The sequence below is a fragment of the Pelophylax lessonae genome, assembly GCF_965119305.1.
Source record: "Pelophylax lessonae genome assembly, chromosome: 4".
Lineage (NCBI taxonomy): Eukaryota > Metazoa > Chordata > Amphibia > Anura > Ranidae > Pelophylax > Pelophylax lessonae.
Window position 1 is genome coordinate 377,272,495 of NC_138771.1, and position 27,426 is coordinate 377,299,920.

The 27,426-nt window shown below is 44.0% G+C and overlaps 1 protein-coding gene across 2 annotated transcripts in view; it reads left to right on the forward strand.

Annotated features, from left to right (window-relative positions):
- SPDL1 (spindle apparatus coiled-coil protein 1) overlaps positions 1-27,426 on the forward strand; it is a 230,817-nt gene that overhangs the window by 61,799 nt on the left and 141,592 nt on the right. For both annotated transcript variants that reach the window (XM_082254869.1, XM_082254870.1), the window contains exons 4-6: positions 2,535-2,729; positions 17,643-17,792; positions 24,659-24,757. In XM_082254869.1, coding sequence (XP_082110995.1) covers positions 2,535-2,729; positions 17,643-17,792; positions 24,659-24,757 — 444 coding nt within the window. The remainder of the gene's footprint in view (positions 1-2,534; positions 2,730-17,642; positions 17,793-24,658; positions 24,758-27,426) is intronic.

Genomic DNA, 27,426 nt, shown 5'->3' on the forward strand with positions numbered 1-27,426 from the left:
TCCTCCGAGGCGATCCCCGTTATATTCGTGGGATCTAAATCTGGTGTTCTCTGTTCTTCAAAAGCCTCCTTTTGACAAAATTCAGGAGATTTCGCTGCTTTCTTTGTCTCAGAAGGTTGCCTTCTTGGTGGCGATCACTTCTGCCCGCAGGGTATCTGAATTGGCGGCGTTGTCTTGCCGCTCACCTTATCTGGTTGTACACAAGAATAAGGTGGAACTTCGACCTAATAAGTTGTTCCTTCCTAAGGTGGTTTCTGATTTTCATCTGAATCAAGACATTGTGTTGCCTTCACTTTGCCCTAAACCTCAGCATCCTAAGGAGTATGCCTTGCATTCTTTGGATGTAGTTTGGGCGATCAGCTTTTATTTAGAGACCACTGAGTCCTTTAGAAAATCAGACGCTCTTTTTGTCCTTGCTGATGGACCTTGTAAGGGATTGGCTGCGTCTACTGCGACCGTTTCCAGATGGATCAGGCGGTCGGTGGTACAGGCCTATTCACTGAGGGGTCAGGTTCCTCCTTTCCTCATTCTAGGAGAGCGCTGAGGGCCTCTTGGGCTTTTCGCTCTCAGGTGTCGGTGCTACAAGTTTGCAAGGTGGCAACTTGGTCATCTATGCATACGTTCACAAAATTCTACAAGGTAGATGTGTTGGCATCCGCGGATGCTTCTTTTGGCCACAAGGTTTTGCAGGCTGCAGTTTAAAAGCAAAATTTGTTTCTCTCTGAGGGTTTAATTTTATTTATTTTTTTTCCGGGTGAGCTCCGGTTGTTTCTGGTTGAGCTCTATGTTACCTGGTTGGCTGAGTTGAGCTATTGGGGACTTGTGTTTTTTGTTTCTGCGTTGTTTCCCACCCCTCATGATTATACTGCTTTGGGACATCCCTATGAGTCATGAAGATAAGGAGCTGCATCTGTCGAACGATAGAGAAAACTGGATTTTTGTAAGAACTTACCGTAAAATCCTTTTCTCTGAAGTTCATCCACAGACACAGCACCCGCCCCTCTACTTCTGAGGTATGGGGCTTTTAGTCTTCTAAACACTGCTTGCAACTAAACTGTTTGATGATAGAAGAGTCAGAGGAGTTATGCCTGCAGGGACCGCCCCCATCGGGCGTGGTTCATTTTTTTTCATGCCTAGTGCCTAATCCTAGAAAGAGGAGCCTAACCCTATGAGTCCTGAAGATAAGGAGCTGCGTCTATCAATGAACTTCAGGAAAAAGGATTTTATGGTAAGTTCTTACAAAAATCCAGTTTTTCAGCATTTTTTGCAGTAGCCTTTTTCAGCTGTAGCGTTTTTTAGCAAAACTATTCTCCTACAAAAGCTTATTGCTCATAAGCGCAGAATAGCTGAATTTTTTTTGGCTTTTTTAAGCTTTTATCAGTTAGAGCGTTTTTACTAGGGATGCACCGATCCGACTTTTTTGGTCCCGATGCCGATCTTTTGCTTTGTGAAATCGCCGATCCCGAGTCCGATCCGGAAGTACTGTTTTGTGAGCTTATAACAAAATAATACTTCCGGATCGGTATCGGCATTATAACAATGTGCATTTAAGAGGTTAAACTTCCCTCCTCCGGCAGACAGAACAAAAAGATACATTGTATGCATTGGGTTTACTTAACTGGGAGACTGAGAGCCCATTCAGACAGGGGTGACACGACTTGCTGGGGCGACCTGTGAAGTCACGCTGTGCACCGCGACCTCGGCGCGACATGCACGGACTTCATATAATTGAAGTCAATGCAAGTCGCCTCCAGGTCGCCCCAAAGTAGTACAGGACCCTTTTTTCTAAGTCGGAGCGACTTGTGAATAAATTTAATCTTCCATTCGCTTTTTAGCCAGAAACCATGTCTAAATTGAAACAGTTTCTGCTGTGCTCTCTAATAATGGATATGTCCAGGCATTATACATATTTCCCCCTAAACCCTACTGTTCCAGTCTTTAGACTATACCCTAGGATTCATTTTAATCGTTTACCTTGTTCATGTAGCGAGACACAGCTTATATTAATATCTGTGATAAGATCCTCACCAGGCTTGCAATTTTTTTGCTGGATGATTTGCTTTGGAGCTTTTTTTTTATTGGCATAGGCACACCTCCTGATCTACATCCTCCAAGAGCCCTTTCCTTACACACAGTGTATGGGCAGCCTCCTAGGTATAAAGACAATACCATTGTTTTGCCAGGAAATAAATTAATGTATATTTGTGGAATGGGACACAGAGAGATGAAGAAAAACACAAACCGTGGATGTAACAATAAAAGACAACATTGCATCTGTTTACCTTTTTAAAAAAAAAATCTATTTTACATCTATCCCTTCCCCTTATGGAGCAGGGGTTTTATATGTAGATGGATGAGTGTAGAAAAGTTTTACAGAGATCAAACAGATCAGGTTTCCTAGAAATCAATTACTAGTACTTTGAATACGCTTCTTTTGATCAAATGTTTCTATTTTTCAGAATTGTATGATATGTATATATTACATTTATTTTGCGATTTAAGTAAAATAATATTCTTCTGTTTCCTATAAAAAGATGGAGAAGTTGAAAGCTGAATTAGATGAAGCAAGACTGAATGAAAAACAATTGCATCAAAAGTTAGACCATCAGGCTGTGATATTGGCTAATAAATCTGAAGAACTTCGAATGATGTCTGAACGCTCTCATGAAACAATGTCTTCAGAAATGGTTACAATCCAGCTTGAGATGCATGAGCTAGAAAGTGCCAAGGTGAGCAGCTGATCGGTCATATCTTTTACTATAATAAAACAATTTTTATAGATATTCAAGACCGAATCAAATAAAATGTATGGGGCATATATCCTCTATTTGTAATTTTCTGGACTAAAAATTTACATGTGTAATTTATTTATTTTTTTTTTTTCAAACCGATAAATACGAAATTATATTTCATATTTACCATTCACTGCAAGAAAGTGGCACAGAATTGCAGTTTTTGTACTGCTGTCAATAGCCTGGGAAATGTGATCCACTGCTATTCGGTTTAATTAAAAAACAAGCACTTGAATGAGTCAGGAGGTAAAATTACCATCTATACCTTTCAGTTGGCCTGTACTGACCTGTATAGATTGTTAATGGTGGACAAGTAAAAAGGCTGTGCTGCGCTTTCTTATTCAAAAACCCAGCATGCTTTGGAAACTAAAAGTCTTGGGAGTGCCCTATGTTAAATGTTAATTTGTAAAATATAATTTCATGCAAGTAACTGTAATCAGTTTATAAAATTACACATTTAACCCTATGTTACACCCTCTCCGCCCAATCGTAAACTAACATCCTTCTGGTAAGTTTCAAGTGGTGGTGTGGAAAAAAAAGCCCTCGATACTAAGTTGCAGCATGCTCAGAAGCATGCAAGTGCCCATAGGAAAACAGGCAGTGAGATTGGTAACCATCTATCAATCATGGTGATTAGAGGGACAGCAGAGAAAGCTTCTAAAAAAAAAAAAAAAACTTCCACACTGACTATCACTCTGTAAGATCTGCATCACAGACAGTTGCAGAGTAAAAAAAAAAAAAAAAAGATAGCAGAATGCGAAAAGTGGACCTTTACACATAAAAGCACTTCCTGATTTTTTTAATGTTGCAATAATAATCCTATTTTCTCTTTCGTTCATTGACGGACACAGCTACATATCTTCTTGACTGATGGGTTTATGCTGCTCTCCATAGGAGTGGGACACTAGGCGGGAAAAAAATTGATCACGCCTATAGGGCAGTCCTAGGGGGTATACTCCCACTTCCTGCTATAGGACTTCACTTTTTTTCTGCCTAGTCAGGAGTGAGGACCTAGTTCCTTGCTGGGATCTCTGATCCTAGCATTTTTTCCTTTTTAAACATTTTTATTTTCTGTTCCTGTGAGAACTACAATCAACTGCCGGACTGGGCGACAGGCTGGATATCCTAGATCCTTTCGGTCTTCCCAGTCAGCGAGCGCAACCCAAAGTTAACTCCGCGCTGGGTTGGCCGCCAAATGGCCACACTGGACAGGAGCTGACCTGACCGGCGAGTTAAACGTCTCGCGAGGACACATAGCCCAGGTCACGATCCTATTCATGACCTGAGTTGCAGCGTACCTCTGGCCCGCAGCACCCCCATGCTAAGATGGTGGGTGGTCTGTCTAGAGTGGTGCCTGCCTGGTCCAATGGTGTGGTTAGTGATGTCCCCTGCCTCTCTGGTGGTTCTCGGGTAGGACGTAGACCCGTCCCTGGGCTGGTCGGACCCCCGAGTTCCCTTCCTTCCCACTTTACGCTCCCCCAGAATATCAGGGTCCCTCTGCGGATGACCCCATTAATCCATACCTAGTGCCCCCCGGGTTGGCCATGCCTGATTGTTTATGGGTGGGGGTGTCGAGCGGGTGGTAGGGGTCCCTAGCCGGGGGCCCCCCTTGCTGTCTAACTGTACCTAGGCTTAGCGTGCAGCCGCCATTTTGTTGTGGATGGCTGCTGTATCTAACGGCGGCCATGTTTGTGTAGTCTTGACGACCATTTTCTTGTAATTTCCCATTACTATCAATTGGTGGCCATGTTTTTGGAGACTATGGGGAGGTGATTCGGCGGTGGGCCTCTAGTGGCAGTTCTATGAACTTCCTCTTCCTTTCCGATCACTGCACGGCATGCAGCCTGACACTCTGCATCCGCACCTTTGAAGGGGGTGGTGAGTCCCTGCGGGGGGTTATTTGGCTCTATCTTGCTGCTAGAACGATTTTGGAGCACTGTGACTTGTAGTACCGCTGGTGCAGCAGTGGGTTGGAATTTTTTTCACAGCAATTTTACACGTTTTGCTGGCAGTTTCAGGTTAACCCATGGAGTCCCTGGAGCACGTCACTACCTAACCCCCCTCTCTGAGGCTGCGGGATCCCAGTCTGCCTGGTGTCTAAAGTAGATTTGGCCCTCCAAAATAGTTAGAGTAAAAAGCGTCCTCCGTCTTCACCTGCATCCTCTGCCTCCTCGGATGCAGGTCACCCCACTGGGTCTGCCTCCACGCATCAGAGTGTTCTGATAGTGAGGATGATTCCTCTTCCACTATAGTCGCGCATGAAAAGGCGCTGGTGGATGCATTGATTGTATCAGTGTGGGAAACTATAAAATTGGAGGATAAAGCTACTACTGCGTCAGCTGCAACGGTGCACTTTGGTACCCGCAGAACCTCCAAGGCGGCAAAGGTATTCCCCTTGCCCGCCTATTTTGAAAACATTGTCGCAAGTCAGGGAGGTTCCCCCAAACACACTGTCGGGGTCCCTAAGCGCTTTGCTAGAAGATATCAGTTTAAAGAGTCCCTGCAAAAGAAACTGACAGTACCCCCCCCCCCATGGTGAACTCTCAGGTTTCTAGATTGAATAAAGCCACCCTCCTTCCGGTGGAGGGCTCTCCATCCTTTAAGAACCCCTTTGACAAGAGGGCTGAATATCCGGTACGATACCTTTTCACCGTGGCCGGTTCCATTCTGCAGCCAGTGTTTGATATAACCTTGGTTTCACAGACATTAACGGAATGGGCTAAGCGCCTGCACCAGGATTTGGAAGGTGGACAACCTCCTCCTGATCTGGTGGAGCTGGCGGACCAGTTGGTCCAGGGGTTGCAGTAGATCTGTGATGCCCCTCTGGATGCTCTCCCCTTAGCCTGCAGGGTGTCCGTGACTGCGGTGACTCTGCGCTGCATGATATGGCTGAAATACTGGTCTGCAGACCAGGCTTCCAAGAAGGTATTGAATGATCTCCCTTTTGTAGGAGACCGCTTGTTCTGGACTTCCATGGAGGAGATCATTAAGGGTCTTACAGGAGGTAAGAGTACTCTGCTTCCGCAGTATCCCAGGAGTAAAGAGACTCCTCCCAAGCATGGTCCTTTCTTCTCTGCCCATAAGCGGTGCTTTCTTCCTTCGGGATAGAAGGACCAAGGATCAAAATCCACTCATAACCTCATAGCGGGTTCCAAGATGCCCTGGCAAGGTGTGTCAAGAGCGGGCCCCTCCAGGACCGCAGACAAGCTCTCTTCTGCCTGAAGGGGCCCCCTTACCCGTACTTGGGGTGGGGGGACATCTTTGCTTCTTTCCGGATCCATGGACCTGGATTCAAGACAAATGGGGTCCACGAGTTTATTCGGTCTGGGTACAAGATTGATTTTCAGTCCTTGCTTCCCACAAGGTTCTTTCCTTAATGTCTGCGTTTGTCCCCAGATCGTCTACAAGGTCTTCTTGGGGCAGTAAAGGATCTGCTCTCACAGGGGGTCATTGTACCGGTTCCGGAATCGGAATGCTTTCAGGGGTTTTATTCAAAGCTGTGTCCTGTTCCCAGGAAGGAAGGCAAGGTCCGTCCCATTCTAGATCTCAAAGCTTTGAACCGCTTTGTGTTGGTTCAAAATTTTTGAATGTAATCCATTTGCACGGTGGTGGAATCCCTTCATCAAGGGGATTTCTTGGCCTATATCGATATCCAGGACGCTTACCTTAATATCCAAATATACTGTATGTCGGACATTAGCGTTTCCTTCGCTTTGCCTTGGGTGAGGGGCACTATCAATTTGTGTTATTACCCTTTGGTCTCGCCTTGGCTCCTCAGGGGTTTACAAAGTGTTGGCCACAGTGTTGGCTTTACTGAGGCAGAAGGGGATTGCGGTGCTGGGGTACCTGGACAATCTCCTTCTGCGAGCAATGTCTCTGAATGCCCTGAAAGACCATCTGGACATTTTGGTGCGAACTTTGCAAGAGTTTGGATGGAAAAATCTGTTCTGGTTCCGTCCACAAAACTGAACTATCTGGGCCTGACCCTGGACATGACCTTAGCCCGGGTGTTACTTCCAGAGGTGAATCTCAAGAAGTTGAAGAATGAACCAGTGCTCCTGTTGTCTAACCGGCGATCATCCCTTTAGGACTAGTATGCAAGTGCTGGGCATGATGGTCTCCACCTTCGAGGCGGTTCAATTTGCTCAGTTCCATACCAGGTCTCTACAGAAGGAGATCCTTGTCAAATGGAACAAGAATCCACAGGCTCTAGACAATCTAAACCTGTTGAGCAGGAGTATGAGGGGATCCCTGATCTGGTGGCTCTGCTCTCCGGCGCTTTAACAGGGAAAATCTTTTCTCCCCCTGTACTGGACGGTGATCACAATGGATGCTAGCCTCTCCAGTTGGGGAGTTATCTTGAGTACGGATCCGGCTCGGGAGGAGTCCAGTCTGCCGATCAATATCCTGGAAATTCAGGCGATCAGGCTTTGCCTAATTCATTGAAAAGATCGTTTGCAGGGGCGCCTGGTGAGGATTCAATCGGACAATGCCACGGCTGTGGCATATGTCAATCAAGGGGACACCAAAGTGCCTTAGCGGCCCGGGAAGTAGCCGGCATTCTAAGATGGGCAGAGCGCTTTGTTCCAGCCATCTCTGCTGTGCATATTCCAGGGGTGAAAAATTGGCAGGCGGATTACCTCAGTCGGCAGAAGATGGATCTGGGAGAATGGTCTCTCCACCAGGAGATGTTTCATCAACTGTGCCTCAGGTGGGGGACTCCCGATGTGGACCTGTTGGTGTCTCGTCTCAACAGGAAGGTGCAGAGGTTCGTAGCAAAGTCTCGGAATCCTCTGGCCAATGCCACGGACGCTCTTGTAGCTCCTTGGAGCCAATATTGTCTAATGTACACATTTCCTCAGCGGGGACTCTTCTGCCGAGACTTCTGCGATCGAGGCAGAAGGGATTCCGGTCATCCTAATGGCACCGGACTGGCCTTGCAGGTCCTGGTAGCAGACCTAGTATGGTTGGTCGCCGATGCCCCTTGGAGACTCCCTCTCAAGGAGATCTGTTACCTCAAGGACCGATCTTTCATCCTGCTTACAGTCGCTGGCTTTGATGGCCTGGCTATTGAAAGCCAGGTGTTAAAGGATAGAGGGGTGTCTGAATCGGTGATTCCTATGTTGTTAACCACTTTAAGACCGGAAGGATTTGCCCCCTTAATGACAAGGCCCTATTTTGCGTTTCGGCACTGCGTTACTTTAACGGACAATTCTGCGGTCGTGCGACAACGTACCAAAACAAAATTTACGTCCTTTTTTTCCCCACATTCCTTCACTGTGTCTTGTGTCTTGGAGTTTCTCCAAAGAAGTGTAGATCAGCGTTTGGCCTTGGGTACCATCAAAGGCCAGATATCCGCCCTGGCGATTTTCTTTCAATGACCATTGGCCACAAATACCTTGGTTCAAACTGTAAGGGGATGGCTGCGTCTGCTGCAACCATTTCCAGATGGATCAGACAGACGGTGGTGCAGGCCTATTCCATTAAGGGTCAAGATCCTCCTTTCCCTGTTAAGGCGCATTCTGGGAGGGCGCTTGGTGGCTCTCGGGCCTTCCGTCAACAGGCATCAGAGATGCAGGTTTGCAAGGCAGCCATATTGTCGTCTGTGCACACTTTCAGAAAATGTTATAAGGTGGATGTGTTGGCATCTGCGGATGCTTCTATTAGCCGCAGGGTTTTGCAGGCCGCTGTTGGAGAGGTTTAATCCTCTTTGAGGGTGTATTTGTTATTTGTCAGGTGAGCTCCAGTTGTTCCTGGTTGAGCTTTTGTTTTGCCTGGTTGGCTATGTTTAGCCTTTGGGAAGTGTGTTTTTTCCTGCTGTGTTATTACACTGTCATATCGACACTGCTTTGGGACGTCCCATCGGTCAAGAAGATATAGAGCTGTGTCCGTCAATTTAATAAAAGAGAAAACTGGATTTTTGTCTTACCGTAAAATCCTTTTTTCTGATGTACATTGACAGACAAAGCACTCGCCCCTCTATTGAGTTGGGTTTTATGTTCTTCTGACACTGCTTGTTACAAAACTGAAGTCCTATAGCAGTAAGTGGGAGTATACCCCCTGGGCTGCCATATAGGCGTGGTTTTTTTCTGCCTAGTGTCCTACTCCTATGGAGAGCAGCATAAACCCATCGGTCAAGAAGATATGGAGCTGTGTACGTACATGAACATTAGAGAAAAGGATTTTACGGTAAGACAAAAATGCATTTTTTTCTTCTTCTTTACTTTCAACATCCTTGCCTAAGCAAAGATGAAATACACTCCACACCTCTACGCACATATCACGCATTTCAAGGGTCTGTAAGAAACATGTACACATGTGCAAAATTGCTCTAACCTTCCCCAAACATCCCCCCCCCCCCCCATTTGTGTACAGGGACGCTGTAGGTTTGTTGGGTCCCTTAGACTGGCAGAAACCTGTGGTCTGTCTGCAAATGTACGGGAGGTTTAGCACCAAGGTGAGGAGTCTTCCGATTCAGAGTATGCGCATAGTTCCCTACTGAGATGGTGTACAATTTCTGTCCTGTCCTTTCTTCACTGTTTATGCACTGCTAGAGCTAGTATTATATGGTGACTTTCCTCAACCTGAAAACATTTCCACATCTTTCAAACCCTTTGCTTAGCAATATCCTATTGAGGAGGGTTCCGGAAAAAATGGTCCATCCCTGTCATGGACCCAAAAATTTCTTGCCTACAAAAAAAACATGTTGAGGATTTTCATGTTTTTAAAAACCTGTTGAACAAGAGCTTAGAAACCTCTTTTAAACTTTGTTTGACCGATTTTGCTGTGCTGCCGGTCGCACCCATGGCAGTTTGTCAGATTCTGGCAGTCTGAATAAAATGCATGACCCATTGCCCTGGTTACATTTTAACCACCCCCCGTCCTATATACGGCTGCAGCGCGGACTCGAATTTTCGGGAGGCCGTTTTTAAACGGCCTCCCAGTGACACGCCCCCAGCGCGCTCCCGCGAGCGCGCTGCGGGGAAAATCTGTGTCGGCCGTGTCACAGCGGCCATTCACCACGTGATCTGGCCGTCCAATGAGCGATGATCTCATATGTAAACATATGAGATCATCTCTCATCGCCGGCGCTCCTTCCTCACATGGAGCCTGCAGTGTGAGGAAGGAGGGGGAGCCGACAGCCGCTGGGGACACACAGCAATGTAATCAGGGCACCGATCACCAGTGCCCTGATTACTAAAAGGTAAAAACACACACACAGTGCCCCCACATCAGTGCCCACAGTGCCCGCCATCAGTGCCCCCCATCAATGCCCACAATCAGTGCCCATAGTGCTGCTAGTCAGTGCCCATCAGTGCCTGCTCATCTAGGCACTGATGAGCACTGACTGGCAGCACTATGGGCACTGAGTGTGGGCACTGATGGTGCTGCCCATCAGTGCCGCTCATCAGTGCCACCCGTCAGTGTCCAGTGCCATCCGCCAGTGCCCATCAGTGCCGCCTATCAGTGCCCATCAGTGCCGCCTCTCAGTGCCCAGCAGTGCCACCTCTCAGTGCCCAGCAGTGCCGCCTCTCAGTGCCCAGCAGTGCCGCCTCTCAGTGCCCAGCAGTGCCGCCTATCAGTGCCTAGCAGTGCCGCCTATCAGTGCTCATCAGTGCCGCCTCTCAGTGCTGCCTCTCAGTGCCGCCTCTCAGTGCTCATCAGTGCGGCATATTAGTACCTCCTCATCAGTGCCCATAAGTGCCACCTCATCAGTGCCCATAAGTGCCACCTCATCAGTGCCCATCAGTGCAGCCTATCAGTGCCCATCAGTGCCGCCTCATCAGCGCACATCAGTGAAGGAGAAAAATTTATTTTCAAAATTTACTCGCAGAAAATAAGAAAAACTTTTTTTTTTTTTTTCAAAATTTTTTGTCTTTATTCTTTTTTTTTGTAAAAAATAAAAAACCCAGAGATGATTAAATACCACCAAAATAAAGCTCTATTTGTGTGAAAAAAATGATAAAAATTTCATATGGGTACAGTGTAGCATGACCGCGCAATTGTCATTCAAAGTGTGACAGCGCTGAAAGCTGAAAATTGGCCTGGATGGGAAGGGTGTTTAAGTGCACAGAAGGCAAGTGGTTAACATATCCCTCTGTTCATCATCTAGAACCTTTGCTGGTAGCCCTATACTACTGGATAGATGTGCTGGGTAAATGTGTTGTCCAATACGCTTTGCCAACTCTCCAGGATTAGTATCCTTTTTGTTCACATGCGGAGGATCCTCTGGGTAAAATGCTGGTCAATAGAACTTCTGGGTAAGGTGTTCCTCAAGAGAAGGCCCTTTGAGGAAGATCACTTACAGACTGTTCTTTTCCACCTTAGACAAGATAACAACTGGGGGTAAGAGTATGCTCCTCAAGTAGAAAATGAAGGCTCATGTGCTACAAGTAGGCCTTCTGCTACCATGAATAAGAGTCCCTTTTACCCCCCCCCCCCCTCCCAGGCTCCAACCCAAAATCTAGCACAAGTGTCCTTCAGAAGCCTGACAAGTCTGGTAGCAAGCCCTCTTTATAATGAAGGGAATGACCCACTTGTTCAAGTGAGCGATGCCTGTTAACCTTTTCTGCCATTTGGTCCCAGGAAATCTGACTTGGGTCTAGAGTGTAGTATCTAGGGGCTAAATCTGTCATCCTTTCAGCAAAGACAGGTGGATCTACGAGTTTCTACTCAGCGGCACTTTACACAGGGGGGTTATTGCCCCAGTTCCAGATGTGCAGAACTTTCAAAGGTTTTACTCTAACCTGTTCACTGTCCCTAAGGCAAATCAAAGCATTTGTCCGTTCTGGATCTAAAACCCTCAACCTGAAGGGTCCAGAAGTTCTGCATGGAATCTGCCAGGTTTGTCATTGCCTCCCTTCTACCTTAAGATCTACTGGCCTCTGTAGACATCAGGGATAATTACCTACACATCCCATTTTCCTGCCTCTTTAAGGCTATCAGAGGTTTGCCAAATTGTTGCCCTTCCCTTTGACCTGTCCATACTGCCCTGGGTCTTCACCAAGGTGCCTACTCCGACTCATGCTCTCCTTCAAGCTCAGGGTATCCACATTGTGGGCAACCTTGACAACTCCTAAAGGACCAGCCCAATCCTCAGGTTTCAGAAATCATTGCTAGACCCAACTGAAACTTAGCATCTGGGCCTAATAATTGGACTCAGCCCTGTCCAGGATCCTTCTGCCTCAGAACAAACTTCTGTCCCTCTAGTCTCTTGTTCAACCCTTTGATTGCAAATCAAATTTTTAATCTGCTCCTGCATGAGGGTTCTGGGTCTGATTGTGGCAACCTTCAAGGATGTGCCAGTTTTAGCTAACCTTTCTTGCTCAGATTGTAGACAGTCTCATGGACGCTCAAAGTGAAGAGGACCCGTTTATGTCTTGGACAAAACTTCACATCCCTGATCTATCAACCGTAGACCTCCCAGGTGAGTAAACTTGGCAGGCAGACTTCTTCAGACCTCAGCATCTGGATCTACTGGAATGGTTTTCACCCTGAGGTGTTCTAAGCGCTTTGTTACAGGTAGGGGACACCGCACATGGATCTGCTGGTGCCTAGGTTCAACAGTAAACTGGACAAGTTTGTTGCAAGGCCAGGGGACTTCTGCTCCTTCAGTGATTGCTCTGACTCCATAGGATCAGTTTCATCAGTTCTATGCCTTCCCACCTCTACAGCCCCTTCCTTGGCTGCTCTGTGATCCTCATTGCCCTGGATTGGCCTAGGACGATGTGATATTTGAATATAGTCAGACTTCTGTCATACTCTCCATGTGCCCTCTTGGATTGTCCAGATTCCTTGCCCCAGGGACCAGTTCAGTGCCCTGCTTCTTGAGTTCTGACTTTAACATCATGGCCCAGACGGAAAGGGGCCTTTCAGATTTGGTCAACCTTGTGCTGTTCAAAGCTAAGACGTTGATTTCTTGCAAAGTTAAACACCGCACCTGGAAGGCCTACTTCAAGTGATGTGAAGCTAGGAAATTCCACCCCAGAAAGTACTTTGTGGCGTGAATCCTGTCCTTAATTCAGTCTGGATCATCCCCTGGCCTTGGACACAAAGGATGTTCAATATGTTTCAAGGACTGTTAGACTCTCATTCCTTTTTTTTAGGGTCCTTGCGCATATTTATTGGCATGTTGCGCATATTTCATTTTTACATTTTTTCTACTCCATACCTTTAATGAACTTAAAATACCAAAAGGACAGCACTACCCCAGTCCCCCAAATAATTTTATCACTTGTGAATAATTGTGAAACCCTCTTCCACTTTCAGATAAGTATTTTGCCACACAAAAAAACAAAAAACATATACACACAATAGAATATAAATAATTCCAATTGAAAACTTTGGAATAGTGGTGCAAACCCCACATAATATTAATCCTAGACTGGAGTTTCAGAATGAACAGAATTGTAAATGCAAACAAAATTGTTACATAAAGGTTAGTGAAATCCCCAAGTTCACGATTTGCTGAAGTTCAAACCGAGCATCAGAATGGGGAAGAAAGTGGATTTAAGTGACATTGAATGTGCCAGATGGACTGGTGTGAGTATTTCAAATTCGGGTCTCCTGGGATTTTTATACACTAGGGTTACAGAGAATGGTCCAAAAAAGAGTGAGTGGCAGTTGTGTAGTCAAAAATGCCTTGTTGAGGTCAGAGAAGAATGTAAAAACTGGTTTGAGATGATAGAACGGCAACAGTAACTTAAATAACCACTCGTTACAATCAAGGTATGCAGAATACCATCTCTGAATGCACCACACATCGAACCTTGAAGCAGAAGGGCTACAGCAGCAGAAGACCACACCAGGTGTCACTCCTGTCAGCTCAGAACAGGAAACTGAGGTTACAATTCACACAAGCTCACCAAAATTGGACAATAGAAGATTGGAAAAACATCTGATCTGATGAGTCTTGATTTAAGCTTTGTCAAAAGTAATACACATTTTTTTTCTCACTCTGGCTTGATTGGCATGTAAGGGTAGGGCGATAGGTTGGTCATTGCGTTTCCCTTCTTTGTTTGGTGCCAAGCAAGGGTCACATGACTGGCCTGCCCGGAATAGGTTCTGTAGGCTATGCCAGGTGTTAAACGGGGTCACTAGCCCCTGATTTTTTTTTTTTTTGCAGTGTGGCACATATTTCTTTGTAGCATTTCTCAGTTATACCTTAGAACAGAGGTCTTCAAACTATAGCCCTCCAGTTGTTCAGAAACTACAGTTCCCATAATGCCTAGTCATGTCTGTGAATGAGAGTTTTACAGTGCCTCATGGGAAGTGTAGTTAAGCAACAGCTGGAGGGCCGTATTTTAAGGATCCCTGCCTTAGAAAGTAGCACGATAGTAGTTTATTAAAGATTAGATAATTAGGACACCGTCAAAATTGTTAGTCAACATAATGCCCTGTAACATTTTGTGTTTTCATTTTTCTAGTTGTGTTCCCTATATATTGCACACTAGCTACACATAATCAAATGTATTTTCTATGGAGCGACATACAGCAGAATCCCATTAAATTTTTCACTTAAGAGCAAAACCTCTTTTGGCTGCTCCACATCTAATATAAACCTTTTTTTTTTTTTTTGTCCAACCATATATTTTTCCTAATCTTCTGTCAAAATTTGGAGAACTGTACAATTTTATATGTGACTTTTTTTTTTACCAGTTATATTCTGTAATTAACGCTGGTGTATTTTAACTCAATTCCAATAATAACTTACTTTCTCTGCTGCTATAGTGTGAGCCTTTGTAATCATCCAAGGGTGATAACAGAAGCAAAGGTACTCTCAAAATGATTTCTTTGAGGAAATGTGTAAAATGTTCAGGGATCCTTTGGCTTTTGTTTTCATTACCACTGCTCTTAACAGGAGCGGAGCCTGATCCTTCGCCACCATCACCTGATCAGTTGGTCCCAACCTCATTAACCTCAATACTTTTTAAATCAAAGATGTGCTGTACCAAAACATGATCAATCTTTTGTTATCCGTTTTGTTATGTCTTAAATTGTATTTAATAGCTGTGTTCAAGAGATATTATTGTTAACCTTCATTACTTCATTGGACAGTACAATATGCAGGCTCCTTTTAAGTCTTTTAACATGAGTTGTTTGCTGCCACCTTCAAGTGAGGACACTGGCAGTCGACAAGGGGGCAGTCAGCACCACTGCAGACTTCTGCACAGAATAGAGGTGGATTCCAGTCATTCTGGTGGCTCCAGACTGGCCTCGCCGGTCTTGATAAGCACATCTGGTAAGATTGGTCACCAAGGCTCTTTGGAGACCTCTCAGGGAAGATCTGCTGTCTCAAGGGCCAATCTTCCATCCTGCTTTAGAGTTGCTGGCTTTAACAGTGTGGCTGTTGAAAGCCAGGTGTTGAAGGATAGGGGTCTTTCTGATTCAGTGATTCCTACACTGTTGAAGGCTAAGAAGTCTACTTCCAGGAAGCTCTATCATCGTATGTGGAAATTGTACGTTTAATGGTGTGAATCCATGAAGGTGCATCCTCACCTTTTTTCAGTGGCTAGGATCTTGGCTTTCCCTTAAAGAGGTGTCAAACAGATGTTGGCCTTGGCTACTATTAAAGGCTAAGTGTCGGCCTTGGCTGTTTTTTCAACGTCCTTTAGCCTCGAATGCGTGGATTGGCACTTTTATCCAAGGGTTCTGTCATGTGGCCCCTCTGAGGCGATCCCCGCTACCTCCGTGGGATCTGAATTTGGTATTGTATGTTCTTTAAAAACCTCCTCCTTTTGAGAACATTAGGGAGATTCCTCTGCTTACCTTGTCTCAGAAGGTTGCCTTTTTGGTGGCTATTACTTCTGCTCGCAGAGTATCAGAATTGGCGGCTCTTTCCTGCCTTTTGCCTTATTTGGTGGTCCACAGAGATAAAGTGGTACTTCGACCTAGTCAGTCATTCCTCCTTAAGGTGGTTTCTGATTTCCATCTAAATGAAGACATTGTGCTGCCTTCTTTATCCACTAGACGACCGCCCACCGCAGATGTACTGCGGCGCTCTGGAGCTTCCGCCCCCGCTCGTCAGTGGGGAAGCTGGCGCGTGTGTCAGGCGGCTCCGATTGCCGCCTGACTCTCTCGATCTCTCCCCGCTGAGAGAAAAGGACAGACGGCTGATGTAAACACAGCTGCCCGTCCCTCTGCCTGCAATGATCAGAGACCAGTTAATCCTGCTATATAGGATCCCATGTCTCTGTGATCATTTCAAAAGCCCAACCCCCCCACAGTTAGAATCACTCCCCTAGGGTCACATTTAACCCCTTGATCACCAATACTGTTAACCCCTTCCCTGCCAATGTCATTATTATAGTAATAGTGCATATTTTTAGCACTGATTACTGTAGTAATGACACTGGTACCCCCAAAAGTGTCAATGTCAGGGGTCCGATCTGTCCACTGTAATGTCGCAGTCCCGCAAAAAAACGCAAATCGCCACCATTACTAGTAAAAAAAACTAAAATGACATAAATCTTTCCCGTAGTTAGTAGACGCAATAACTTTTGCGAAAACCAATCAAAATACGCTTATTGCGATTTTTTTTTTTTTTTTTTTACCAAAAATATATAGCAGAAAACAAATTGGCCTACAATGTTAAAAAATTTTAGATTTTTTTTTTTTTAATTTTATTTTTTTGGGAATGTCCTATAGCAGAATGGGATTTTTTTTTTTTTTTTTCAAAATTGTTGTTCTTTTTGTTTTTATAGCGCAAAAAATACAAATCACACAGGTGATCAAATGCCACCAAACAAAAGCTTTATTTGTGGGGAAAAAAAGGACATCAATTATTTTTTGGGTACAGCGTCGCACAACCGCGCAATTGTCTGTTTAAAGTGCCGAATCACAAAATAGGGCCTGGTCATTAAGCAGGAAAATCTTCCGGTCCAAAAGTGGATAAGTCTTAAGCCCAAGCATCCTAAGGAAACTGCGTTGCATTCTTTGGATGTGGCTCGAGCATGTTAAGGTTTACCTGGCATGGAAGGACCTAGAAAGGGATTGGCTGTGTCTGCTGCGACCATTTCTAGTTGGTTTAGGCAGACGGTGGTTCAGGCTTATTCACCGAAGGTCCAGCTTTCTCTATGAAGGCGCATTCTACTAGGGCGCTGAGTGCTTCTTGGGCTTTTCGCCATCAGGCATCAGTGATACAAGTTTGCAAGGAGGCAACTTGGTCATCTGTGCACATGTTCACAAATTTTATAAAGTAGAAGTTTGGCATCCTCTGATGCTTCTTTTGGCTCCAAGGTTTTGCAGGCTGCTGTTTGAAAGAAACTTAGTCTCTTTGAGGGTGTTTGTCCAGATGAGCTCCTGTTGTTCCTGGTTGAGCTCTATATTCCCTGGTTGGCTAAAGTTTTAGCCTTGTTGGGAATTACGTTCTTTTTCTGCGTTGTTTTCCCACCCCTCATGCAAATACTGCTTTGGGACGTCCCAATGGTCAAGAATTATATGGAGCTGCGTCTGTCAATGAACGATAGAGAAAACTGGATTTTTGTCTTACTGTAAAATTATTTTCTCTGAAGTTCATTGACAGACACAGCACCTGCCCCTCTATCTTGAGTGGGTTGGGGTTTTTCCTCGAAACACTGCTTGCAACGAAACTGAAGCCTATAGCATACTGTGTGGGTGTATGCCTGCAGGGATGGCCCCATAGGCGTGGTAAAGCTTTTTCCTGCCTAGTGTTCTACTCCTGTAGGGGGAAGCATAACCCATTGGTCAAGAATTATATGGAGCTGCATCTGTCAATGAACTTCAGAGAAAAGGATTTTACAAAAACCCAGTTTTTTCCACCTTAGTACTAGGGATATTTCCAGTGGCATACATAAACAGTGAAGTATTCTATTTTTGTTTATTTGGCAGGCACTTTTGCAAGAAGAATTGAATGAACTGCAATACAAAAATGAACAGCTTATTCTGGCTAATGAAAATCTAAGTCGTCAGGTTGAACGTCTTCAAGTGGAAAAAGAAGACCGAGAAAAAGAAGCAGTTAACTACTTTAGTGCTTTAGAGGTAAAACCATTTTTTTTTTTTTTTTTAATTTAGCTAATGTATATTTAAACCAAAAAGTGTAATACATTGCAACTTACCAGATTACTAGATGTACTAGACTTTTATTCTTTATTTTCACCTGCTGATCCTGCCTGTAGGTGAAGGTGAGAACGCCCACTAACTGCACTTTTACCCTACACAGCTTTTCTGATTTGGACTACATATACCTACCTCCTCCATTGCTCAGAGTGATCTCCCTCTGAGTGATCAATGTACATTGCATGGATGTTTTCAAACTTAAAGTCATACCTGTTTCTACTCTGAAAATAAAGCTGTTGTGCGCAGCGTAAATCTGTATTGGACTGACTTTTTCATTATTAATCAGCTGATGCGCTTGCAGTGTTCTAATGAGGAAATTGCAGGGTCTGCATGGGAATATCTCACCAAGAACAACATTTTGTTGCAGAGGATGCCTAAAATCTGACTTGTATCTTGGGCTCACTGATTTTTCCAGAAGTTTGCACAATCACACAAGCAGGAATTTACATTTCTGTGGGTGTTCCGTACACTCTTCCAGGTTGCCATGTTTCTTTTAATTTTACAGAAAATTACAGCATTGCTTTGCTTTGTTTGTTGGGGTTTCCAGTAAAAAACTTGTCTGTTATGCTGCATTTGGGGTACCTTTAACCATAAATGGCACCGCAAGTGCAAAATGTTTTTTTATTTTTTTGTAAATGCAAGAAAAATTGCTGAAACATGCACCCATTCACAAAACGCTTTAGTGTTACATAGTAGTTGAGGTTGAATAAAGACTATAGTCCATCCAGTTCAACCTGTGTAGGTGTGTGTGGATGCAATCATCTCACATACCCCTGAATGTTATGATCCCTGAGATGTACGTCCAAGGGTCCTTTAAAAATAGCCATACTCCCTGCAGTTACTACCACTTGTGGTAGAGAATTCCACAATCTTGTAGCCCTTACTGTAAAAAAACCCCTGCGCAGCCTAAGGTTAAATCTCTTCTCCTCTAATTGCATTGTATGGCCACGTGTCCTCATGCATTCGTTGCGACTGAACAGTTTTTCTATGCTGAGATCACCGTTGAGGTACTTGTATATCGCTATCATGCCCCCTCTCAGGCATCTCCTTTTCAGGGAGAATTAATCAATCGATTGTAAGCGCTCTTCATAATTAAGATCCTCCATTTCCCTAATCATAATTAAGATCCTCCATTTCCCTAATCCGTTTAGTTGCCCTTCTCTGGACTCTCTCCAGCTCCAACACATCCCTTCTGAGTACCGGCGACCAGAACTGGACAGAATACTCCAAATGTGGTCAGATCAGTGATTTATAAAGTGGTAGGATTATAGATTTATCTCTGGAATACATCCCCTTCCTTATGCAAGCTAATAATCTGCTGGCTTTGGCAGCTGCAGCTTGCCATTGCATGCTATTGCTAAGTCTATCTTCCACTAAGACTCCCAGATCTTTCTCCATTTTTGATTCCCCCAGGGGTCCCCCCCCCCCCACCAAAGCGTATTGGGCGTTTGTTTTTAGTCCCCAAGTTCAACACCTTACACTTCTCCATATTAAACCTCATTTGCCATGTCGTTGCCCACTCAGTTATTTTGTTCAGGTCATTCTGTAAGATTTCTGCCTCCCTATGTGAAGTTATTGCCCTACTTAATTTTGTGTCATTTGCAAACCTGGCATCGAGCTACTGATCCCGTCCTCCATGCTATTTATGAATGAATTTAACAAAATTGGTCCCATGACTGAGCCTTGGGGGACCCCACTTACCACCCCAGACCAGTCTGAGAATGCATTATTTATTACCACCCTTTGGACACATCCCTTTAACCATTTTTGTATCAACGAGCAAACCTTGTGGTCGATGCTGCAGACCTTATTTTATAAATTAAGTGTTTGTGTATCAAACGCCTTAACAAAATCCAGGTACTTCACATCCACAGGCCTCCCCCTATCTAGCTCACAGCTCGCCTCCTCGTAGAATGTTAACAGATTGGTTTGACAAAAACGCCCTTTTGTAAATCCGTGCTGAATACTACTGATGATGATGTTCACTTTAGCAAACTCTTGGATATAGTCCCTTATCATCCCCTCTAGAAGTTTACATACTATTGATGTCAGGCTGACCGGTCTATAATTTCCTGGTACATGCATCTGCTCTTTTTTGAATATTGGTATCACCTTAGCTTTCCTCCAGTCACCTGGTACATTTCCTGTCAAAATACTATCAGCAAAGATCAGGAACAGTGGTCTAGATATAACCTTACTGAGTTCTTTGAGTACTCTCGGATGAATGCCACTTGGGCCTGGTGATTTACTTGTGTTCATTTTATCAAGCCTTTCCCTGAATTTACCCTCTGTTAGCCATAGCGGCATGTTCTGTGTAGTACTGCTAACCATACAGTCATGATCAGTGTACCCCTCCTAGTGTGAATGATAGTGTAGTGAATCAGCCACTGCAGAGATACAAGCTGCAGGTTGGGTACTATGTTGCAGGGACAGAACTTCCTTTTTCTTTATCAAGTGCCATTTTTAAAAGCACTAGACAGCTGGTGTGCCGGTGAATAGTGCATCATACTCGTATAGTGAGCTTTCTAATTTTGTACTCAAAGTTGTATTGATAATGTTTAAACTCATTAGCTATCATATCAAGTGATGGCAGAAATCACTGGCTGCATGCGACCTAACTAATTGGGCAGCGCAGAGTGCAGCTCCAGCAATTAAAAAAAAAAAAAAAATTACAGGTGGCTTGTTGCAGCCATGGGGTATCCTACAAACGATGCCATTGGGAGAAGGTGGACGCCAGTAAAAAAGGTACCGTGTGCTAGGGGTGGCTGATTCCTGCCTTAGGTGATGTGTTGGCTATCTGTACATGGTTTTAGGTCTCTTGCACACTGCTGCCTAAAACTCAGTGTTTAAGGCATACAGACATTTGTTTTTATGGATGTAAATGCAGACCATGTACACTCAGGTATGTAATATGCGCTCTGTATAGATCAAATGAATGGTCTGAAATCGCACTGCACACGAATCGCATGTGAATCGCACAAGAACGCACTGTTCGATTTTGTCATTGGATCATTTTGTGAACCAGCCCTTAGCCAGGTAAACTTGTCAAGCAATGGAGGTCTGTATCTGCAACATTGTATCAATTCTGTATAGCAGTTCAATCTCTGCAGTAAATGGTTCCTTACACTGTTTATGCTGAACACTGAAATCTCCATATGCTTTGTGCACAGGGCAGAGGCTTTCCCCATATTATTTTCTCTTCTGGTCTATTGGGTAAACGTTCTTTAACTCTTTCTTGAAAATTTCTTCAAGGCTTATGTGTTTTAGGATTAAAGTGTTACTAAACCCAGGATCCTGCATTCACTATATCTGGTCTCGCACAGTGCACAGAACGTGGAAATGCAATTATTTTAGTAAATATAAACTGCTAAATACGTTTTCTCATTAGCAGTATATAGCAGTCTTATGGCTTCTATGAGTGTCTGATTAAAGCTTGTAGGAGAATATTTAATTTTACTCTGAATGACGTATGAAGCTGCAGGACCCCTGACCCTTTGTCTGGACAATGCTGATTGGCCATGTGCCGATCACATGCACCCTCTCAAGAAAAAAGAAAAAAACTCTCTAGCAATACACACCAAACTGAGCATGTGCAGAGTGCCCCCAATGCTCTGTTCTATCAGTAGATTGATTGGGTACTGTGGGAAAAGGAAGGATCAAACAGCCTTTCTACACAATGCAGAGGATTAACCCCTTAGGTTCCACAGTGAGTATAACAAGCATGCTTTACTGCATATGCAGACTGATTTTACTGTTGTGGGTTTAGTAACACATTAAATTCACACATTTTACAATATTTATACAGTAGGTGCAATATATAGAATCAGCGCTACCTGTGAAACAATTAGTGCTATAAATAAATACTCAAATTGTGATGCAAATTCAGTGTCCGTGTGACACACATCCAAACCAGCTGCCACTGTACACCTAATAGTGATTTCAGCACACTACAAAAAATCTAAGAAAATGATACAGTATCTCACAGAAGTGAGTACACCCCTCACATTTTTGTAAATATTTTATTATATCTTTTCATGTAACCACACTGAAGAAATTACACTTTACAACAATGTAAAGTAGTGAGTGTGCAGCTTGTATAACAGTGTAAATTTGCTGTCCCTTCAAAATAACTCAGCACACAGCCATTAATATCTAAACTGCGGGCAACAAAAGTAAGTACACCCCTAAGTTAAAATGTCCAAATTGGGCCCAAATTGTCAATATTTTGTGTGGCCTCCATTATTTTCCAGCAATGCCTTAACCCTCTTGGGCATAGAGGTCCCCAGAGCTTCACAGTTTGCCACTGGAGTCCTCTTCCACTCCTCCATGATGACATCACGGAACTGGTGGATGCTGGAGACCTTGCGCTCCTCCACCTTTCCGTTAAGGATGCCCCACAGATGCTCAATAGGGTTTAGGTCTGGAGACACGTTGGCCAGTCCATAACCTTTACCCTCAGCTTCTTTAGCAACGCAGTGGTTGTCTTGGAGGTGTGTTTGGGGTCGTTATGTTGGAATACTGCCCCGCGGCCGAGTCTCTGAAGGGAGGGGATCATGCTCTGCTTCAGTATGTCACAGTACATGTTGGCATTCACGGTTCCCTCAATGAACTGTAGCTCCCCAGTGCCAGCAGTCCTCATGCAGCCCAAGACCATGACACTCCCACCACCATGCTTGACTGTAGGAAAGACTCACTTGTCTCTGTACTCCTCTCCTGGTTGCCACCACACACCCTTTACACCATCTGAACCAAATAAGGTTATTTTGGTCTCATCAGACCACAGGGCATGGTTCCTGTAATCCATGTCCTTTTAGTCTGCTTGTCTTCAGCAAACTATTTGCAGGCTTTCTGGTGCATCATCTTTAGAAGAGGTTTCCTTCTGGGACAACAGCCATGCAGACCAATTTGATGCAGTGTGCGGTGGATGGTCTGAGCACTGACAGGCTGACCCCCTACCCCTTCAATCTCTGCAGCAATTCTGGCAGCACTCATATGTCTATTTTCCAAAGACATCCCCTGGATATGGTGCTGAGCATGTGCACTCAACTACTTTGGTCAACCATAGTGAGGCCTGTTCTAAGTGTAACCTGTCCTGTATGGTCTTGGCCACTGTGCTGCAGCTCAGTTTCAGGGTCTTGGCAACCTTCTTATAGCCTAGGCCATCTTTATGTAGAGCAACAATTCTTTTTTTCAGATCCTCAGATAGTTCTTTGCCATGAGGTGCCATGTTGAACTTCCAGTGACCAGTATAAGAGAGTGAGAATAACACCAAATTTAACACACCTGCTCCCCATTCACACCGGAGACCGGAGATACAAGCTGTACACTCACTACTATACATTGTATCAAAGTGTCATTTCTTCAGTCTTGTCACATGAAAAGATGTAATAAAATATTTACAAAAATGTGGGGGGAGTTTACTCACTTTTGTGAGATACTGTATGTTGCAGCGCCACTGAATGTATTACACACATATATCTTTGTCGTGGAAATTAATAGGGCTTGAAACATAGAAATTCACTCGATGTGCTGGAAAGCTCGCTTGTGGATATTAGTATGTGCCAAACGCCATTAAACCCTTGTTCTGAAAAGTACAATGTACAGCTCTTTTGTATAAGGTTATCCAAGCGCTCGGTAGCAAAGAAATGAACAGACGAGCTTGCTGTAGTCAATTCGATGCCATCTGGAGGGTTCCCTGTGAGTGACTGCCCCTCCAAGACAGAGCAGGTTTATTTAACAAAAGGGGGTTACAGGGAGTGGCTCCAAAACCACCAATCACAGAACATGTATACATTCAAAAAGTACAATAGGAACTGTAGAGTAGATGCCCATGAATGGACACGACTGAACAAAGGGAATCCCAACTGTAGCACATGGCTTCTCATCGCTCATGTCAATCCATAAACATGGACTCATACCTGTTAGTGGGTCTCCTCAAACATGATTCATATATAAACCATATTTAATAGTGACCATTCTATATGTTCCAGTTGATGAGGCTTTATCTGCATAAGATAATAGCAGCAGTGTTTCAGTCACACGGATCGAATATGACTAAAAGATGCCATCCATTAATCTTGGTAAAATGATAAGAATTCCATATCACAATCATATCTCAGCAGTACGGGCCCCCGAATGGCTGGTATAGATTTGTGCGATGGACTCTTTGCTACTAGTATTATGCCATCCCCTCTTAATGGAAGGTTTTCACTAACAAGTCTTTCTTGCAATGACAGTTAAAGCAATAATCGCTGTGAATAGGGATTACCGGTAAAACTGACACTGGGAGACATTATGACTATTTATTTGGGGTGAGCGCCCAATACCCCTGGTGGCGGTGGCATGTGTTTTTTTTTTTTTTTTTTTAATCTTTTCTATGAAGAATTGAGATATACACGGTGGATAGTAATTTATACATCATACTAAAGAGACTTTTTTGGCTTTGTAGTTCTTATGAAAGATTTTTATGTGTAAGATATGTGTGTAATGAATTTAGTGGCGCTGAACCATATCATTTACTTATTATACAGTAGGTGTTATTTATGACTTTTGTGTGAATGCTGAGATATTTGCAAAGTGTTTGTGTGTTTTTTTTTTTTGTGTGTGTGTGTATGTATATATATATATATATATATATATATATGTGTATGTGTGTGTATATATATATATATATATATATATATATATATATATATATATATATATATATATGAGGGACCACAAGTGTATATTATTTTTTCAGTGTCAATTACTGCAATTCAGCTTTGCTTCTTTTGACATTCTAACAGAAATCACATGAAGAGAAACGAGAACTGCAGGTTCAGCTTGACCAAGCATTGCAGCAGGCCCAAGACCCTAATAGTAAAGGCAATTCGCTGTTTGCTGAGGTATGCAAATTATTTTTCATTATTTTCCTGGAATGGTAGAATAAAAATGTATTGAAATGACTTTTCTCCCTTGTTTTTTATTTTTAGCATTTAATTTATCATGCCATGCATTAGAAAAAATATTTTCACAGACCTAGTCAAGTCCGCTCCAAAATATAGGAGCCAGAAAAAATGTGTTTTTTTAACAGCCAAATTCTACTATCCTAATCCTTAACCACTTAAGCCCCGGAGGATTTGGCTGCTAAACGACCAGGGGGTACAGTATTTTGCGATTCGGCACTGCGTGACTTTAACGGACAATTGCGTGGTCGTGCGACGCTGTACCTAAACAAATTTGACGTCCTTTTTTTCCCACAAACAGAGCTTTCTTTTGGTGGTATTTGATCACCTGTGCGCTTTTTACTTTTTGCGCTATAAACAAAAATAGAGCGTAAATTTTGCAAAATAACAATATTTTTTACATTTTTTTATATGAAATTCCCCAAAAAAAAATGTAAAAATCAAAATTTTTTAACATTTTCGGCCAATTTGTTTTATTCTACCTATGTTTGGTAAAAAAAAAATCGCAAAAAGCGTATTTTTATTGGTTTGCGCAAAAGTTATCGCGTTTACTAACAAAGGGAAAGATTTTTGTCATTTTTGTTGTTTTTTTTTAACGCGTAATGGCGGCGATCTGCGATTTTTTTTTTTCGGTACTGCGACATTGCGGCGGACAGATCGGACCCTTAACTGACATTTTTGACACTTTTGGGGTTACCAGTGACATTTCTACAGTAATCAGTGCTATATATATGCACTGTTACTGTAAAAATACACTGGTAGTGAAGGGGGTAACTTTATTTGGGAGGGAGGGGCTGTGTGTGTCCCTAGGGGCGTGCTTTCTACTGTGATTGGCTGTGGCTTGAGCTGTAAGGACACTGATCAATGGATCTACATAGTAGATCCGTGTGATCAGTGTTTTTACACCGAGGAGAATGACAGGTGGCTTGTTTACACAAGCCGCCTGACTTTCTCCTTCTCCCCCGACGATCGCCGAGTGACCAGCGGACATCGGGTCCGCCAGTCACACGCGCGGGGGGGTCCGTGACCGCGCGGGAGCGCGCTCGCTCCCCAGACCCTCCCAGGCTAGTGACGTTAATTAACGTCACTCTGCCTGTGAGGGGCTGACCGCCGCAGTAAATCTACTTGCGGCGGTCGGCAAGCGGTTAATGTCATCATTTGGTCCTATAAGGTTTTGATTACCACTTAGCGCTGTCTGGAACTAGCCAAATTTATAATTTTCCAGATTTAAAGCTACCAGCCATTAGACTAGTTACCGAGCTCACTGTCCCCGCTGTCAAAAAGCAGAACTCTGCTTCCCCTGCTCTGTGCCACTCAAAGGAAAATATAAAGATGCAGAGATAGCCGAAGCTGCTTCCTGTGAAAGGTGGATAATGCGTTGATTCGCCTGGCTAATGAGAAGGTTAGACTTTGAAGCTTAAAGTGCACCTTTGACCTGACTATGCTCAATAAATAATTTAGGCTCTGTTCACATATTGGCATCCCGGAGGCCCGTGCGATTCCTGTTACTTTCAATGGCACCCCAAACACAGCGCAATTTTTGCCGCGGTTGTTGCCCGACGAATCGTGGTAAAATCGCGGAAAATAGAATCGCGGGACGCCTGTCGCCCAAAAGAAGTTCTTGTACTTCTTTTGGGGCCACAGGCGTCCCATCATTCTATTTTACGGCGATTTGTCTAGCGACAATCGTGGCAAAATCGCACTATGTTTGGGGTGACATTGGAAGTGACCGGAATCGTGTGGGCGTCCCGCAATTTACGCCAATATATGAACGGAGCCTTACAGTACTGTGTATACGTTTTTTTGGCAGGTGTGAAAAAATGCTGTAAATTAGAAATGCCTATAGAAATAGAAGTGTTATTAGCTTAAAATCAAATTTAATATTTGGTGTGACTACCCTTTGATCTCAGATGAGAGCATCAATTCTTCTAAGGTATATTTGCACACCGTTATTGAATGAACTTGGAAGGTAGGTTGTTCCAAACTTCTTGGAGAACTAACCACAGATCTTTTGTGGATGTAGGCTGTCTCAGACTCCTATGTCTTCATGTAATCCCAGACAGACTAGATTATGTTGAAATCAAGGCTCTGTGGGGTCCAAACTGTCACTTCCAGGACCGTTTGTTCTTCAACTCCATTTGCAGAAATGCAGCTCCAACATTGCAAGAAACCTCCATCATGCTTTACTGTTGCCTGCAGACACTCTTATTGTACCACTTTTCATCCCTTCGGTGAAAAAAACTGCTCAGTCCAGAGCACCTGCTGCCATTTTTCTGCACTCCAGTTCCTATGTTTTTGTGCATAATTGCGTCACTTAGCCTTGTTTCCATGTTCTATGCACAAAAACATAGGAACTGGAAAAAAAAATGTAAAATTTAGCAGCTACAAATACTGTCCAGGGATCCAGCACTGTCCTCACCCAGCCCGTTTTTTTACTGGTCTTTGAGTCCCCGTGCCGTTACTGAGCATGGGTCCCTCCTCTCCGTAAGCAGTGCTCTGGGTGAGCCATCGAGGGCAGCTGCGGCTGCCATTTTGCTATAGGGCTTTTGCACTTTTCTCTCCCTCCTCCCCACTACGCTTCGCACCCGGGTGTGGGGTCTCTGGTTTTC